Source organism: Mandrillus leucophaeus, unplaced genomic scaffold, assembly GCF_000951045.1.
Source record: "Mandrillus leucophaeus isolate KB7577 unplaced genomic scaffold, Mleu.le_1.0 Scaffold692, whole genome shotgun sequence".
Classification (NCBI taxonomy): domain Eukaryota; kingdom Metazoa; phylum Chordata; class Mammalia; order Primates; family Cercopithecidae; genus Mandrillus; species Mandrillus leucophaeus.
The window spans coordinates 1,570,256-1,589,478 of NW_012107497.1; the positions used below are offsets into that span (position 1 = coordinate 1,570,256).

A 19,223-nucleotide genomic window follows, 5' to 3' on the forward strand; every position below is an offset into this window, starting at 1 on the left:
AAGAAAGAGATGTAGACAAATAGTGACAAAATGAAACAAAAATCATTCTATATTGAGTGCATACAATTTGCCAAATCTGTATAACATTCCTATGTGTTGCAGTTAAACCTCACAGGGGCGCTCTTGAGTAATAATTTGATCCCCATTCTAATAGTGAATTAGAAGCATCCAGGAGAAATAGTATATTTGACTTTACCTGGGGTATTCATACTACAGGGAGAATAAAACTAAGCGCCGAAAGGTCTGTAAAGTTACAGGCTAAATGTAGCACATTTAACTTAAAAAAAAAAAAAAAATTAGGAATGGGGGAATTTTTACTCAAAAGTGCTTAAAATTGCTTTTACATAAGTCCAGGTGTGATGGCTCACTCCTGTAATCCCAGCAATTTGGGAGGCTGAGACAGGCAGATCACAAGGTCAAGAGATGGAGACCAGCCTGGCCAATATAGTGAAACCCCTCTCTACTAAAAATATAAAACTGAGCTTGGCATGGTGGCATACGCCTGTAGTCCCAGCTACTTGGGAGGCTGAAGCAGGAGAATCACTTGAACCCAGGAGGTGGAGGTTGCAGTGAGCCAAGATCGCACCACTGCACTCCAGTCTGGCAACAGAGTGAGACTCCATCTCAATAATAATAATAATAATAATAATAGTTTTACATTAAAACAAGCATATATGAAGAGAAGGCAAAATCTCTAGGAATTTTTAGCATAAAGTATATGCTTTCAAAGAAATTTTAAACCTACAGGCACTGTGTAATTTATACTGCCAGACTCCAGGGTAAATTCTATCAATTTCATTTCCTGGAAGAATGCTCTGGTATAACATTCTGAGAAGCACTCTATTAGAGAATATGGTGAATATGACTAATAGAAGTTGGATTTCAATGGTCATACTTTAATATATCATTGACTCTGAGTTTTGAAAATAATATAGCAGGAACTGTTTCCTTATCTCACTGCTTTCTCTCTCTAGGTGCCCCAGCTATAGGAGCACATGGGAGCTCTTGCCTGACCTATAATCCCTTACTCCCTCTCCATTTCGGTTAACTCCAGTTTTAAAAGAAGACTTAAAAAAGACCTTGGTCTGTGTATTTAAGTTTGGCCAACAAAGCAAGATTCTGTCTGCCTTTTTGACCTTTGCCTAGACTTTGTCTCCAAACCCAAACATAGTCCTTGTGTCTTGGATGCTATATGATCCTTATGGCCTTTGGGGTTCATGTTTTATTCTGTACTCCAAGACTTCCCTCACCTTTCCCAGTCACTGCTCCTCTTTTTGAATAAACAGTATTTTATCACGCACATACTTCTTGGTCTGACAGACTTCACCTTTCTACCTGGATGTTTTTTTTTTTTTTTTTTTTAAACAAGTATCTCTGTCAGTTAACTATATTTTCTTCAACAGTGGACACATTGCAGTGCGTAAGATTATTTTTGGATAAGTTTGAAAGTCATGTTTTGCTCAGATAAATCTGTAAAATTTTGCTCCTGGCCAAAGAAGGAAAAAACACATCATTTTAATGGCATTGTATACCTGCATTCAATACGAAAAACAAATTATTACACCTAAAATGCCAAATTATTCCAGGGTAGATACGGAGTTCTTGGCAGCACCATTAGAAAGTGTAAATTTATTTTCTTATTACTAGAGAGCTTTCCTTAAAGTTTCATTAAAATGGCACTGTTTTAAGATTGACGTGTATATTATGTGTAGTAAAGTTGCTTTTTTAGATTAAATCTGTGGATACATGGTACATTTAGGGGGCAAATAGATATATTGATATAGGCATGCAAAGTGTAATCATATCAGGGTAAATGAAGTATCTATCAACTCAAGAATGTATCCTTTCTTTGTGCCACAAACATTCCACTTGCATTTCTTTCTTTCTTTCTTTTTTTTTGAGACATAGTCTCGCTCTGTCGCCTAGGCTGGAGTGCGGTGGCACGATCTCAGCTCACTGCAAGCTCCGCCTCCCGCGTTCACGCCATTCTCCTGCCTCAGCCTCCCGAGTAGCTGGGACTACAGGCGCCCGCCACCATGCCCGGCTAATTTTTTGTATTTTTAGTAGAGACGGGGTTTCACCGTGTTAGCCAGGTTGGTCTTGATCTCCTGACCTCGTGATCTGCCCGCCTCGGCCTCCCAAAGTTGCTGGGATTACAAGCCTGAGCCACCGCGCCCCGCCCACTTCTATTTCTTAAACGTACAGTAAATGGTTGACTGTAAATCACCCTGTTGTATTACCAAATAATAGATCTTATTCTAACGAGATTTTTGTACCCATTAAACAATTCCCACTTTTCCTGCCCATAACTACCCATCCTAGACTGATAAATATCATTCTACTGCCCATCTCCATGAGTTCAATTGTTTTAATTTTTAGTTACTGCATGTGAGTGAGCACGTGCAAAGTTTTTTTTATGCCTGGCTTATTTCACTTAATATAATGTATTCCAGTTCCATCCATGTTGTCACAAATGACAACATCTCATTTATTTTATGACTGAGTAGTACCCCACTATGTATATGTACCACATTTTCTTCATCCATTCATTTGTTAATGGATACTTGGATTACTTCCAAATCTTGGCTATTATGAATAGTGCTGCAATAAACATGTGGGTGCAGATACCTCTTTGACATACTGATTTCCTTTCTTTTGAGTATATACACAACAGTAGGATTGCTGGATTATATGGTAGTTCTGGTTTTAGTTTTTTGAGGAACCTCAAACAGTTCTTCAGTGGTTTTACTACTTTTCCTCCCCACCAACGATGTACTAAGGTTTCCTTTTCCACACAACCTCACCAGCATTGATGTTGCCTGTCTGTTGGATATAAGCCATTTTAACAGGGTTGAGATGATATCTCTATAATTTTGATTTACATTTATCTAATCAATGATAGTGACAACTTTTTCATATTCCTCTTTGCCATTTGTATGTCATCTTTTGAGAAATCTCTATTCAAATATTTTGCCCATCTTTCAATCAGATTATTATATATTTTTTCAATGGAGTTGTCTGAGCCCCTTACAGATTTTGGTTATTCCTTGTCAGGTGGGTAGTTGGCCAGTATTCTCTCCCACTCTGTGTTGTGTCTTCACTTTGTTGATTATATTCCTTGCTGTGCAGAAGCTTTTAAACTTGCTGTCCCATTTGTGCATGTTTGCTTTGATTGTTTGTGCTTGTGGGGTACTGCTCAAGAAATATTTGCCTAGATCAGTGTCTTGGAGATTTTCTCCCAGTGATTTCTTGTAGTAGTTTCATAGTTTGAGGACTTCTATTTAAGTCTTTGTTCCACTTAGATTTGATATTTTTGTATATGGCAAGAGATAACAGTATAATTTCATTCTTCTGCATATCCAGTTTTCTCAGCACCATTTATTGAAGAGATTGTCTTTTCTTCAGTGTATGTTCTTGGCACCTTTGTTAAAAGTGAGTTTACTTTAGGTCTGTGGAGTTTCTGGGCTCTATTCTGTTCCATTGGTCTATGTGTCTGTTTTTATGCCATGAGCATGCATTTTTGGTTGGTATAGCTCTGTAGTATAATTTGAAGTCAGGTAATGGGATTCCTACTTTTGTAAACAAGGATCATTTGATTATTTGTTTTCAATCTGGATGCCCTTTCTTTCTTTGATCTAGCTAGGACTTCCAGTAATATGTTAAACAGTGGTGAAAAGTGGGCATCCTTGTTACAGACCTTAGAGAAAAGTCATGTAAGTTATCGCCATTCAGTATGAAATTAGCTGTGGGTTTCTCATATGTGGCTTGTACTGTGTTAAAGTATGCTGCTTCTATACCCAGTTTTGAGGGTTTTTATCATGAAGGGATGTTGAACTTTTATCAAATGCTTTTTCAACGTCTATTGAAATCATAATGTTTTTGTCCTTGATTCTGTTGATACGATCTTTCACATTGATTTTTTTGCATATGATGAACCATCCTGGCATCCCTGGGATAATTACCACTTGGTTATGATGAATGACCTTTTTACTGTTGTGTTGAATTTGGTTTGCTAGTATTTTATTGAGGATTTTTGTATCAGTATTTGTCAGAGATAATAGCCTTTAGTTTTGTTTTCTGGATGTCTTTGTCTGGTTTTCGTTTCAAGCTAATACTGGCCTCATAGAATGAGTCTAGAAGTACTTCCTCCTCCCCTTTTTCACCATAGGTTGAATATTACGTGTTTAAATGTTTGGTAAAATTCAGCAGTGAAGCCATCAAGGTCTTGGGCTTTTCTTTGCTGGGAGACTTTTTACACCTTTGATCTCACTACTTTTTATTGGTCTGTTCAGGTTTTGGATTTCTTGATTCAATCTAATTTTGAGTTTGGTTTGCTTTTCTAGTTCTTTAAGATGTATTGTTACTCTTTTTTTGATATAGGTGCTCATTGCTGTAAACTTTATTAGTACTGATTTATCTGTATCCCTAAGTTTTGGTATGTTGTATTTCCATTTTGGTTTCAAGAAATTTTATAACTTCCTTATTAATGTCTTCATTGACCCACTGATCATTCAAGAGAATATAGATTAATTCCCTTGTGTTTTGTATAGTTTCCAGAATTCCTCATTACTGATTTCTCAATTCATTCAACTGTGGTCAGATATAACATGCTTTACATTTCAGTTTTTTGAATTTAAGACTTGTTTTGTGGCCTAACATATGACTCATCCTTGAGAATCCTCCATGTGGTGATGAGAAGAATGTACACTCTGCAGCTGTTGGTTGAACTTTTCTGTAAATATTTATTAGGTACATTTGGTCTGTAGTACAGATTAAGTTCAATGTTTCCTAGTTGACTTTTTTTTTTTTTTAAACCTGATTATGTCCAAGGCTGAAAGTAGGGTATTGTGGTTTCCAGCTCTCTTTAGGTCTAATAATGTTGCTTTATATATCTGGGTGCTCCAGTGTTGGGTACGTATAATTTACAATTATATCTTATTGCTGAATTGATTCCTTTATTATATGTTGATCTTTGTCTTTTTATAGTTTGCCTTGAAATGTATTTTGTCTAAGGATAGCTACTGCTGTTGACATGGAATATCTTTTTATATCCCTTAATGTTAAGTCTGTGGCTTTGTAGGTAAAGCGCATATTTCTTGTAGGCAACAGATTGAGTCTTGGTGTGTGGTGTTTTTTTTTTTTTTTTTTTGGTTTTTAAACCATTCTGTCCCTGTCTTTTGATTGTTTATTTCATTTACATTGTTTTATTGATAAGAACTTACTCCTCCTACCATTTTGTTATTTTCTGGTTGTTTTGTGGTTTCCCTTCTATCCTGTCTTCCTTTTAAGTGAAGAAGAGTTTTCTCTAGTGGCATGTTTTTATTTCTTGCTTTTTACATTTTGTGTATCTATCTTCTTATTTGAGGCTACCATGAGGTTTACAAACACTATAACCCGTTATTTCAAACAGACAACCTTGGTTGCATAAACAAGAAAGCAAAGAGAAAACTAATTAAAAACTCTATACTTCATCTCTTTTAATCTTTTCGTTTCTGTTTATATCTCATTATACTGTTGATGTCTTAAAGTTATTGTGGTTATTTTTGCTTAGTAACTAAAAGTCTGTTTTGTTTTTAGTCTTTTTATTCAAGATGCGAGTAGTTCATACACCACAATTACAGTATTATAATAGTTTTGTGTTGGTCTGTACTTAGTTTTATGCCTTCAGATGGTTTTTCTGGCTAGTTAAGGTCCTCTTCTTTCCAGTTGATAAATTCTCTTTAGCATTTCTTGTAGAACAGGTCTGGTGTTGATGAAATCCTACAGCTTCTGTCTTGGAAGGTCTTTTATCTTGGAAGGATATTTTCACTGGATGTACTATCCTAGGATAAAGGGCATTTTCCTTCAGCACTTTAAATAAGGCATGGCACTCTCTTGGCCTGTAAGTTTTCTGCTGAGAAGTCTATTACTAGTTATGAAGCTTTTTGGAAAAGCTTGCTGCTTTTAGGATCCTTTCTTGATCCTTTACTTTTGAGAGTTTGATTATTAAATGTCTTGATGTAGTCGTCTTTGAGTGTTCTACAACCTCTTGTATTTGAATATTGATATCTTGTCTTAGCTTTGGAAAGTTCTATTATCTCTTTGAATGAACTTTCTACCCTGATCTCTCTCTCTCCTATCTAAGACCTATAACACTTAGATTTGTCCTTTATAAGCTACTTTCTAGCTTTTGTGGGTATGCTTGCTTTCTTGATTTTTTTTTTTTTTTTTTTTTTGTCTCCTCCTGTACTTTCAATTGGCCTGTCTTCAAGCTCACTAAACCTTTCTTCTGCTGGATTAATTCTGCTGTTCAGACTCTGATGCATTCTTCAATGTCGATTTTTTTCGATGCCAGAATTTCTGCTTGATTTTCAAAAAATTATTTAAATCTCTTCATAAAATTTATCTGATAGGATTCTGAATTTATTGTGTTACCTTGGATTTTGTTGAGCTTCCTCAAAACAGCTATTTTGAATTGTGTCTGTGAAGGTCATGTATCTGTTACTCCAGAATTGGTCACTGGTGCCTTTTTTTTTTTTTTAGTTCTCTTGGTGAGATCATGTTTTCCTGGATGGTCTTGATACTTGTGGATGTTTGTCTGTGTATGGGCAAGTCTGTGTATAAAGAGTTGTGTATTTACTATAGTATTCACAATCTGCTCGTTTGAACCCATCCTTCTTGTGAAGGCTTTCCAAATATCGAAAGAGAATGGAGTGTTGAATATAAGTCTTTTGGTACTACAGCCATATCTGTATTAGGGGACACCCCAAGCCAAGTAATGTTTTAATTCTTGTAGACTAATACTCAAGACCACCAAAGTGGGACCTCTAAGATCCAAGAGAATTTTCTAGATTACTCTTGTTCTCTTCCCTTACTCTCCCCCACCTTCCGCACCTCCACAGGAGTCTGTCTCCATGCTGAGCTGCTTGGAGCTGGGAGAAGGGATGACATAAGCACTCCTGTTACCACCACCATTGCTTCTGTGCTGTGTCAAACCTGAAGCCATCATAGCACTGGGTCTCACCCAAAGCAACCACTGCCTAATGATGGTGTTTAGTCAGTGTCCAAGAACTTTTAAGACAGCAGGTGGCAAATCCAGCAAGGCTTGTGTCCTTCCCTTCAGAGCAGTGAGTGCCCTTGAGGTCCAGGGCAGGTCCAGGATTGCCATCTAGGCGCCAAGTCCTGAAGTTGTATCTTTATGAATCTATTTGGTGCTCTATTCTACTGTGGCAGAGCTGGCACCCAAGCCACAATACAAAGTTTGTCCCATTCTTCCTGTCCCTTTTCATAAGCAGAGGAATCACTCAAGGTCCAAGAGCTTTTTAGTTAAGTAGTAGTAAATGCTGCCAGGCCTGGGTCTCTTCCTTCAGTGCAGTGGGTTCTCCTCAGGCCCCAGGTGAGTCCAGATATGCCATCCAGGAGCCAAGGCCTGCAATCGGAGACCCCAGGAGCTTGCTTGATGATCTACCTGATTGTGGTTGAGCTAGTACCCAAGCTGCAAGACAAAGTGCACTCCATTGCCTCTCCTTTCCAAAAGCACAAGGAGTATATCCCCACGGCAATCACACTTGGGAATGTCCTGGGCCACACCCAGAGATAGCTTGGCTCTGAGTCTTACCCAAGACTTGGTGAATACTGCCTGGCTACTGCTGCTGCTTATTCCAGACCCAAGGACCCCTTTAGTCAGCAGGTGATGAATTCTACCAGGACTGGATTCTTCCCTTGAAGGTAGCAAGTTCCCTTCTGGCCCAGGGTGTATTTAAGAATGTCACTCAGGAGCCCAGGCCTGGAATGGGGGGGTCTCAGGACTCTGCCTGATGCCTCATTCTACTGTGTTTGAGCTTGTGTCTAAGTTACAAGACAAAGTCCTCTTTACTGTCCCTATCCTCTCAAGTGGAAGGAAGCAGTCTCTCTCAAAGTTGTCAGCTGCACTGCCAGGAGTTTAGAGGATGGGGTGGTATAAGCACTGGTGTCTTACTAGGTTGTGTGCTCACCAAGTCCCCTGACTTTGAGTCTGGCGCAGCACCAAGACTTGCCCAGGAATTGCAGTTTTTGTAGCCGGGACTCCCTTTGAAGTTTATTTAGAATCCCAAAGTGCTTGAGCTCACAGCGGTGAGACTAGCTGGAACTCAGGTTCTAACTGCTGAGATGGGTGATAAGCTCCCTGGATAGGGCTGGTCTGAAATGTTTCCTCCACGGGCACTTAATGAACTCTGCCCTGTGTTGCTTCCCACTGTGACAGGGCAGCACTGGGTTCCAGTGCTACGTCCCACAATCCTGCGTCCTCCCTCCTGCAAGCACACAGATGGTCTACATGTGACATGGTCTCTGCCAGGGGATGGGGGAGGGGTGGTGTTGGCAATTTGTAACTGTCTTTCCTACCATCTTCAGTGCCTCTTTCCTTGATATGATATTAAAATCAAGTACTGTGATTTGCTCACTTGGTTTTTTTGGTTCTTCTGTAGGTGTGTGCTTGTGTGGATATCTGTTCAATTTGGTGTTTCTGTAGCAGCGGTAGCGGGAAAGATGATTGCTGGAAGGTTCTGTTGGACCGTCTTGTTCTTCCTTCCTCCTAGTAAAGCTACTTTTTAAAAATTCTAGCATGTTAGGGTTTTGTGTTCTTTTTCCCATGGAATTTTAAAATGGATCTATTTGAGAATTTCAAAAGAATAACTCATAGTTAATTTTTAAGTATATATGTGGCTAGATTCACAAAGCTGGGTACACAGGGCCTGGTTGACTGACTGCAGGGATCATTGTTGTCTGTGTGAAGTACCCGGGCATTGACAGGTCTTGTCATTGAAATGGCTACCTAGTTGTAGGAATAGTCTATGATCCTATGTCTTTAATCGTGGAAGTTTCAGAAGTTTCAGGGATGTCTTTTGCCTGGAAACCAGGGATTTTCTTGACTTGTGTGAAATTCAAAGTTTATGTGTGATCCAAGAAGTACATGAAAAAGAGCACAGTCACCCAAAGGCTAATGTTAGACCCATCACCTGACATTTTTTGGAAAGTATTTCTTGATCCCAAGGCTTGAGTGTTCCCACTGTTCATGTTCTTTAGTCCTTTTTAATGCTTCTATGTAATAGTACCTTTTAGGAATATTTTCTCTGCTGGACTCTAAGTTCTATAGGGTCTGGGCCTGTGTCTGATGTACTAGGATATGATTTAGTACCTAGCTCAGGTTTATTCATGCTCAATATGTCTGTGACTGATTAAATAAGGGATTTCTAGATAACTTAGATGATGATGAAAAATCTGGGAATTACCTCATGGGGATTGTAGGGTTTTAACCAGAAAACGATTTGGTGAAATATGATAAAGACAAATGTTTGAAAGATAATCAAATAGTAGATTATAAAAGGACAAGGAAGGCAACATAAGATTTGAAAGAACAAGAACCCAGAATTACACAGATCTGAGACACAATTTTGGCTTTACCCCATTCTAGTTTCATGACAAACAGCCACATACTTAACCTCTAAGTGTCTCATGTAAGATGAGTATGTTACTGCTAATCTCAGAAATGCCACAACGGTTGTAAAATCCACTCACTTAACAGTCTCTCTCGTGAGTATTTACTTCAAAAATGTTAAACATTATTTATTGACTCTTTTTCCTTAGTATAATTCCTGAGCCAAAGAACTTAGTAAAATCGATGAAAAGCTCTCACAGGCTTGTTTCAAACCTAATTAAACCTGATATTCCTAAAATTTGAGTTATCCAGTAGGCGCATAGGTCATTCTGAATCAGCATGCCAAAAGTGTATGCACAGCAAGCATGTTCTGAGTGATGAGGATGTTGAATACTCTGACTGTATATTCCAAGAATGGTTAAATTTTATGTACCCACCCAGGTAGATTTGTGTGGTCTTTGCCGCTTTGCGTATTTACTTTTCCCTTTACCCCTAACTGCCTGATCATTCCTATTTTTTTCTCTCCTTCACAGAATCTATATTCATTTAAGTGAATTAATTAGATCACTTAGGCTATAAATCTCCTATCTTGCTATTCAAAATAATTCAAATAGACTTGATCTATGATCAAATTTTTAAATTTTTTTTTGTCATTTGAACTTTCCTTTTTTCATCCATCATCTTTGGTAGATAATTATACACACTAATTATCCTTAAATATAACTTTAGTTTTCAAAAGGCAGAATCGTGAAAATATCATTGGAAGTGTGCTTTGTTACATTGAGTATATATTTTTTTAATTTCAGTTTGGGAAGCAGCATATAGAGAACCTCTTCAGTGACCTACAGGATGGGAGACGCCTCCTAGACCTCCTCGAAGGCCTGACAGGGCAAAAACTGGTATGTGACTTAATTTTAAGAAAGTTAACTTTAAACTTAGTAGAATTTCAGACCAGAAACTGAAAACATAGTTATATGAGATCTAGTAAAATTAACTTACTAAGTGCTGATTGAACTAGCAATACCTATTCCTTTTAGTAAAGCAACCTCGTAGGATTTTCATTTGGCATAGTCTACCACCTGCAGAAAAATAAGGTAAAAATTTCAGTAATACAATTTATATTAATAGATATTACTCAATTTTACTACTTGGTATCTATCTTATCAAATATCTTAAGGCTTTTATACATAATGACTTGAAAAATTATCTTTGTACTTTTGTGTATTTTGAAGTTATTTTACAATGAACCTGTATAAATGTGGGGATAGCATAATAAAGTACAGGCATTATAGTGTAATACGTGACAGCATATGTGATGAGAATATCACTTCCTCCTGAACTGTTATCTTGTCTAATTTCACAGAATTCCTGTGAAGATACATGATTAATATACACAGTTACAGATCAATTAATTCATGCTGATCAAGATCTTACACTGGGGGCGGGAGAGGGGGGGAGAACAACTCAAATTGAAATCCCCTGAAATAATCTTCTTAGATTGCTACTCTAAAAAGTAGAGTTTAAGCCCCCAGTCTACAGTCATAAATAACTGTTCTACCTATCAAATTCTGCTAAATTATTGCCTTCATCTCTTATCTTTGCCCTTCATTACAACTCCCCAGCACATGCACAGACACGCACAGACACACACAGATTTTGTTTTATTATACAAGCTGAAGCTGTCGTCCAAAGTCAATTAGCAAAAATGCTATCTCCCCCAACCTGCTTCCTATAACTCTTAGGCTAAGCCACTTTTTTCTCAGTATATACCGTCAGGTATCTCTGGGTTTTTGCCTATATTGTTTTACTTGCCTCCATTTCTTTCTGTACTTCTGTCTACCCAAACAGTCTCCCAGAAACCTTGATTTCTCCTCAGTAAAGCTTTTCCCACATTACCTTTGCTGATTTTTTTTTTCCCTCTCAAATTCCACAGAATGCCCATTTTGTCTTGTTTTTAGTGTATGACTGACATCCCTCCTCAATTAAATCCTGAAGTCCTATAGAGAAGAGACATCCCTTATGCTTTCATTTATTATCTTCAAGTATGTGAGATTAATATTAAAACTGATATATTTTCAAGAAGTCTGAACTTGTACTAATATAAGAACAACTTGATGACATATTGAAATAATAACTTCAGTCAAGGGGAAATATCAGATTTATTGCCTTATAGCTGAACTGTTTGCTTTGAGCCAATTTGAGGTCATCGTGTAAACTTAGTCTTAATTTCACTAGTTAGAGATACATTTGTGTATAATTCATCTCCTATGTGAACAATTTACATATATATGGATATGTAATATATTTATAGAAATCAGTGTGTCTCTGTGTATATCATTTCTCCTGAATTCTGCAGTCAGTCCTACTTTCGGTTACCAAATACTAGAAGTCCCAGTGTCTTCCAAATGTTCATGAAAAATCTTTCAAAGATTATGGCTTACTCAGCCTGTCCTGGCCCTCTGTATGAGTCTGTTGTCTCTTCACTTCCAAGTATATCTGCATAATCACTTCTCCTGTGCTACAATCCTTCCTGGTCATTTTCCTGACTGAGTCAACCCATGTATCACCCAAAGAAATTTTGTTAGAGTTAACACATTTCATACAGACATAATGTTTAAGATAATTTCAGATCCTTTTGTAATTCATAAGCATGATTTGGGTGTTTATACTCAGATTTGAGATATGCCTTCCTCTAAACTTAGGATGTTGGCACACTACCCATCTGATATGAAGAAAAAATAATTTTGGCAAAATTAAAAAATCCACATGATTTTCATTTATGCACATACATACATAGACACTAATACAAAATGAACCTGATTAGTAATAGCACTAAAGAAAAAAGTATCAAACAAAATATCCATGAGATTGGCCAGGTAGGGAAAAATCACCAAACATTTACACATGCCAGTATAGATTACATAATTTCAGATACTGCTACTAACAGAATTCGTACACCATTGTTTGTCCTAATCACAGACCTGTCAGCCGTGGTCTGAGGATCTTGCCTTTCCCATAAAGCAGAATCACCTCTCTAACGAATGCTTCCAATCCCACGACTCCAATTCTGTATACCTTGTCTTGAATTCTACATTTCTAGAGAGATACATCTTCTACTCCTAATGGGAGTCATGTATACTATTGGACAGAAATTTTTAGTATTCTACTCAGAAGCATCTGCATTTGGATTATTGGCTCAGAGTATCCCCAGGGTTAAAAGGAAGGTACTTGCCTTACAATCATAAAATAGGAAATACTCCTCAAGGAGACTCTAATAGGGGCAGATTTTAAGTTCCCACTTCAGGATCAGAAACTGCAGCTTTTTAAAAGAGACTATCTTTGGTTCTAATACATATGCACATGTGTACATTTAATGTGAGTATGATATACAAAGGAGAATGTTGCTAAATCTTATGACTATAATTATGTAACTGATTAAAAGGAAATACATGGCTTTTGTCTACTGGGCAGAGGATGGATCTGAGTAATTATTTTCAAAACTTTAAGTCCTATAATTACCATTAAACTTGTGTGCTATCTGTATATACATGAGAAGATTGGTTATTTGCTGCTTTTCTTTCACACTTTTTGTTTTTTTTGGATGGAATCTTATTCTGTCGCCCAGGCTGGAGTCAGTGATATGATCTTGGCTCACTGCAACCTCTGCCTCCTGGGTTCAAGCAATTCTCCTGCCTCGGCCACTATAGGCATGTTCTACCATGCCTGGCTAAGTTTTGTATTTTTAGTAGAGATGGGGTTTTACCATGTTGGCCAGGCTGGTCTCGAACTCCTGACCTCAAGTGACCCACTTGCCTCAGTCTCCCAAAATGCTGGGATTACAGGTGTGAACCACCCTCCCCGCTTTTTTTTTTTTTTTTTTTTTTTTGTCTTTCTATGGCCTTATTTTTCTTCCTCTTTTTGGTGGAAAGTGGGGAAAATATCAGAATATAAACCAATATCATTCTAACATTCTTGGAGGAAAATCTAAGAGGTAAAAATGGAGATTCTGGTTCATAAGGTTAGCCTTAATGTTTTATGAAATCAAAGGAATGAGATATCAATACTGTGTTATAAAGGGTATCAGGCAAGTCACCTTGGAGAGGAAGATGGCTTTAGCTTAATTTGGGTTGTTCAGCAGGCAGTGCAAATGATAAGGAGTTGTAGGGTAAGGAACTACTTGAGAAAGACCAGGAGTATTGTTGGAAAGTATAGGAGTTAAATGCAAGAAATAGAAATAGATTATTTGTTTGGTACATACACAAGGTAGGTAGAGAAGAAGGAAATAAATTTGCAAGACTTGGGCTCTACAGACACAGACAAAAGTTTGGGTCCTGGCTCCATCAATGATTAGTTATATGGTAATCTATATATTGGATATTTTAACCTGAGGTTCACTTCTGTACAATGGGGATGAAACTAACTGCCTTGCAAGACGGGGATTAAAGGTAGCGCATTCAAAGTACTTGGCACATACTACAAAATCAATAATATTATTGTACCAAATATGTGTGACAAGCACCAATCTAAGTGCCTTATGCATATTAACACACTAAATCCTCCCAGAAACCATATGTACAATGGTTTGAGCAATATGAACAATAACTAGTGCCCTGGACAAGGTCTGGATGCTGTGAGACAGCATGCTTCATGTTTGAGTGAGGGCTTTGGCCCCAAATGCAGAGAAGAAAGTATCTCAAATTCTCTTGTGAATCAGAGCAGTTCTTATTGAGAGCACAGGTTGTAATTTGTGTATGCCTCTTGCTAATATTTTTATTAAATCCATTCTTAACAGATGAGAAAACTGGTATACAGGGAGATTAAATTTTTTACATAGGTCACACAGCACAAAAATGGCAGAGCTGAAAATTGAACCCAGACAGCCAGCTTTGTAGCTCTTGCCCTTAACTGTTAACTATAATCACCCAAATGTTTAGATGAGAACTTTGCAAGTGGTTTGCATTGGCAGTGGGCTTACTTCAGGAACATCATTGTTGACGATATGCAGGAAGGATTGAAACAAATGGTGAGTGAGAAGAGAAGAGAATGAGGTTATATTTTTCTGGGCAATAGCTAATAAGGGCTTGGTAGTAAGGTGAAAGAAATGAAAATAAAAAGTAAATACAACAGGTATCATAATGGTAGAATTTCTAAAACTCTACAACTTAATAAATGAGTTAATTTGTATATTGCAATGAACTATGCAGATGTTGGTTTAAAAATTACAGGATAAGATACAACTCTTGGGCTTGAGAATAAAATTAGGGAACCAAAGATGATTGAGGTTTAGAGCTTCAATGACAAGGACAATTAAGGTAATCTTTGCAGAAAAGGTTTATTTAACCCTATTTGGCATTATATAATTTTGCTAGAGTCAAATCTTCTTTAAATTTTCCTGAAAAGTTTGGGAATTAACTTGTATTTCTATCTTACTAGAAGATGTTTTTATTCATGATGATGTTTCTCTCATTGGTGGTCATGCAGTAATCCCCAACTGAGCTGTAGAATGAAGGAACAATCATACCAAAATAGCCTTTGTAAAGAAAAAGTGTTGTCATTCTTACAGAGTGGTTGGTTTATGCTAAAAATCTACCAGGCCAAGGACGATTAGCCCAAAGTATTTAGATTCATGATATTAATGCCTCACAGGCTGTGTTCATTTACAATATTCAAACTTAATAGTGAAATTCATAAATGGTTTCATTTCTAGTAGATTGTCGGTCTCTCTGCTGGTCAGTGAACACTGTTTTGTCTTGTTCGCAGCCAAAAGAAAAAGGATCCACAAGAGTTCATGCCCTGAACAATGTCAACAAGGCACTGCGGGTTTTGCAGAACAATAATGTAAGTAGTGCCCTGGACAAGGTCTGGATGCTGTGAGACAGCATGCCTCATGTTTGAGTGAGGGCTTTGGCCCCACATGCAGAGGAAGTATCTCGAATTCTCTTGTAAATCAGACCGGTTCTTATGTGAGAGCACATGTTGTAATTCGTGTATGTCTGATTGTGGCTAATATAATTGAGGAAGCAAATGCATGCTGCCACAGAGGGAAGGGAAAGGCATAGACCAGGCCTGATAGGCTGCTCTCTGTTTTCAGATTTTACTTCATGCAGCTGTGTTTGGACAAAGTCCTGCAGTGAACTCGGTTTCTTTTTCTTTTTCTTTTTTTTTTTTTTTTTTTTTCTTTTTTGAGATGGAGTCTCCCCAGGCTGGAGTGCAGTGGTGCGATCTCGGCTCACTGCAGGCAGGGGTGCAGTGGTGCGATCTCGGCTCACTGCAATCTCCGCCTTCCGGGTTTAAGCTATTCTCCTGTCTTCCTGTCTCAGCCTCCTGAGTAGCTGGGATTACAGGCACATGCCACCATGGCCAGCTAATTTTTTGTATTTTTATTAGAGACAGGGTTTCACTATGTTGGCCAAAGCTGGTCTCGAAGCCTGACCTCAGGTGATCCACCTGCCTCAGCCTCCCAAAGTGTTGGGATTACAGGCGTGAGCCACCATGCCCAGTGAACTCAGTTTCTTATAGCAGTGCTCGGTGCAACACATGGATTTTACTATACCAAATATTGATATACTAAGTGTGGTCAAACCTGATAATGACGTTTGTTTAAATCAAGCCAACACTTATTAAATGTTGTCTCCAAGCAGATAAATTATACAGAAACATCAGTATTTTTTACTTGGAGTAAGAATGACAGATTTGTTTTCTATTTTTGGTTTATATTTAACTGGATTAAAATGTGTGTTGTATTAGAAGAAGTAATCACAGCTAAACCAAGTAGGCAGGTCAGAGTTCTAATCTCCTCTGAACCACTTGGTGGTTCTTCGCCTGTGTCATGGCATTGGAGGCAGAGTCCTCCTTTCTTAACATCCTAAAATCTGTCTAATCGACCAATACATTCACCAGGCACTTAGTAGATCCCTGATTACATTACCCTTCTCTTTCAAAGATAAGTACGTTGAGTATGTTGATCACTTACTCTTAAAATAACCATAAGCAGGGGTAGATTAATAACTATACTCCCCCAAATATTGCTCAACTTATCTGGCAGGGAGATGACATTACACAAGATGGAAACAAACTGTGCAGCAATTAATTGGCGGATTTTTATGAATTCAGGGTCATTGTCACCTTTAACCTATGAAAGTTATTTTACAGAGATGTTTTATGAAGAAATTAGCTGTAGATTTTTCACTTTATAGCCAGAATAATCTATGAACTGATTTTCTTGTTAGTCCGATAGACCCTTTAGAAATACCGGTGTCATCTATGTTATGAAAATTGTTAAAAATATTAAAGTTACACAAAGAAAATGTCCTTGAAATATCAAAATATATTCCATTTCAAAATGTAACACTGAAGAAAAGAGCAGAACATAGAATTATTAGATTTAATTTGATGTAGTTGGACTGTCCCCACCAAGAAAATGTCATTTAAAGAAACAAACTTTTGGATCTCGTATAAAAGTCAACCCTGGATAAAGAAAATGCGGTACAGGCTGGGCGTGGTGGCTCATGCCTGTAATCCCAGCACTGTGGGAGGCCGAGGTCGGCGGATCACCAGAGGTCAGGAGTTCAAGACCAGCCCGGCCACCATGGTGAAACCCTGTCTCTACGAAATATACAAAAATTAGCTGAGTATGCTGGTGCATGTCTGTAATCCCAGCTACTCGGGAGGCTGACGTAGGAGAATTGCTTGAACCTGGAGGTTGCAGTGAGGAGATCATGCCACTGCACTCTAGCCTGGGAGGCAGAGCAAGACTCCATCTCCAAAACAAACAAACAAAAAACAAAAAGGGCAGTACATATACAGCATGGAATATAATACTATGCAGCCACAGAAAAGAATTAGATCATGTCCTTTGCAGCAACATGCATGAAGCTGGAGGTCATTATCCTAAGTAAATGAACACAGAAACAGAAAACCAAATACCACATATTCTCAATAAGTGGGAGCTAAACACTGAATGCATGTGAACACAAAGAACAAGGAGCCAGCAGCAGCTAGTGCTGGGGAACTTTGAGACTCTTACGTGATAAATCATGAAAGGGTGTACTGGGGGTGTTACTTGCAAGTATGTTTTGGGAGGTTTTTGAGGCACACATGTTCTTGTTGTACATGCTAGTACACATACCGTATCCCATTGGCATCTAAAATCACCACCCAGGGGGTGTGTGTGTGTTAAACGCTATTACAGTGAGCAAAAGAATACAGCAAGTTTTCGGAGGAGTGTGTGCATGTTTGTCAGTGGGGAAAAATCCCTAGTGTGGTTATCTCTGGCAAGGGCCTGATAAAGTCCCCTTTGGGGCTAGAGGAGCCCAGCCACAACGCCAGACATAATCAGCATGGCCAGTGCAGTCATTGTCTGTTTTGCTGACTGCCAGCCAGCAGCACTGACTCAGTGAAACAGCATCTCCAGGACTTTTCTTAGGAGACTCCCTTGCCTACTGATTGCTGGCTATCTGCCTACTCCAAGGGAACCAGAAAAATCCTGGCAATAAAACAGATAACCATAGAAGGAAATTTATATGACTTTGGGATAGGCAAATAGTTATGATACCTGAATCCAAAGCATGTTTCAAAAAGAGAAAAGTGAACTTGGACTTCATCAAAATTGAGTTACTGCTATATTCTGGATATAAACCCTTTGTTTTGAGTTGCAAATGTATTTTCCTTCTCTGGATTACCTTATTACTCACTTCAATGGTAAATTTTAATAAAAACAAGTTCTTCTCTTGGGTATAGTTTATTCTTTAAAACTTATAGTTTATATTTTTACGTCCTGTCGAGGAAATACTGGCCTACACAAAACTATTACGATGCTATACGAGGTTATTATCTATAGAATCATTATTTTACCATTTGATTTTGGATCTGTTTTATCTGAAATTGATTATTGCATATGGTATGAGGAATGGGTTAAGACTATTTTATTTGAAATCTAATTGACACAGCACCATTTATTAAAAATAGTGCTGCTTCCTCATTGCTTCACAGTAGTATGTCATAAAAGTTTGTCAATACATATGTGGGTCTATTTTTGCACTTCAATTCATCTCCATTGTTTCTCTCTACACACACAAATACCATGTCATGTGGAGTAATGTAGTTTTATAATGCAGCCTAGTATCTGGCGAACTAGGTTTTCCCCCTTTGTTCAAGATTTTATTGGTTATTGGCCCTTTCTATTTTTGTATTTGTTTTGTAATCTTTTCAGTTTCCATGTGCATTCGAAGTTACGATTAGCACTGAGTTAAATCTATAGAGAATAATTGACACATTTGCAATAGAATACCCCAGTCTTCTATTTTTCTTATTTTTTTAAATTTCAAGTTTTATAGAATGAGAAACTAAAATTGAACAGGAACACAAAAGGTGTTCACAAATTCAAGAATCATATTTAAGAAATGTTTAACCTCAGCAGTAACTGGGGAAATTTAAATAGAACTGCAATGAGATATACTGATACAAAATTACCAAAATGACTGAAATAGACTACTAATGCCACATGTTGATGAGGACATGGATCAACTGGAAGTCTCACAACTAACTTGTGGAAATATATAATTCAGACAACTAAAGGGTCGGGCATAATCTACTAAATGTGAAAATGCACATTTCTTACCACCTAGCAGTTCTATTGTAGACATATAAGTTACAGAAATACATTTCCCAGTTTGCAAATAATAGGTATATATGAGACTGTTCACAGCAGTTTTATTTGTGATAGCCCAAAATGGAAGTGACTGATATATTCTCATGATGGGATATTACAAAGCAATGAAAACGACCAAATGATAGCTACACACAGTACACAAGATGGAGTTGTTGAAAG

General features: G+C 37.7%; 1 protein-coding gene across 1 annotated transcript in view; it reads left to right on the top strand.

Moving 5' to 3' along the window:
* The window catches only part of LOC105555622 (dystrophin), a gene marked incomplete at its 3' end in the record, with an annotated part of 1,920,295 nt that overhangs the window by 366,044 nt on the left and 1,535,028 nt on the right, over positions 1–19,223 (top strand). The window contains exons 3-4 of the mRNA XM_012002637.1: positions 10,201–10,293; positions 15,155–15,232. Coding sequence (XP_011858027.1) covers positions 10,201–10,293; positions 15,155–15,232 — 171 coding nt within the window. The remainder of the gene's footprint in view (positions 1–10,200; positions 10,294–15,154; positions 15,233–19,223) is intronic.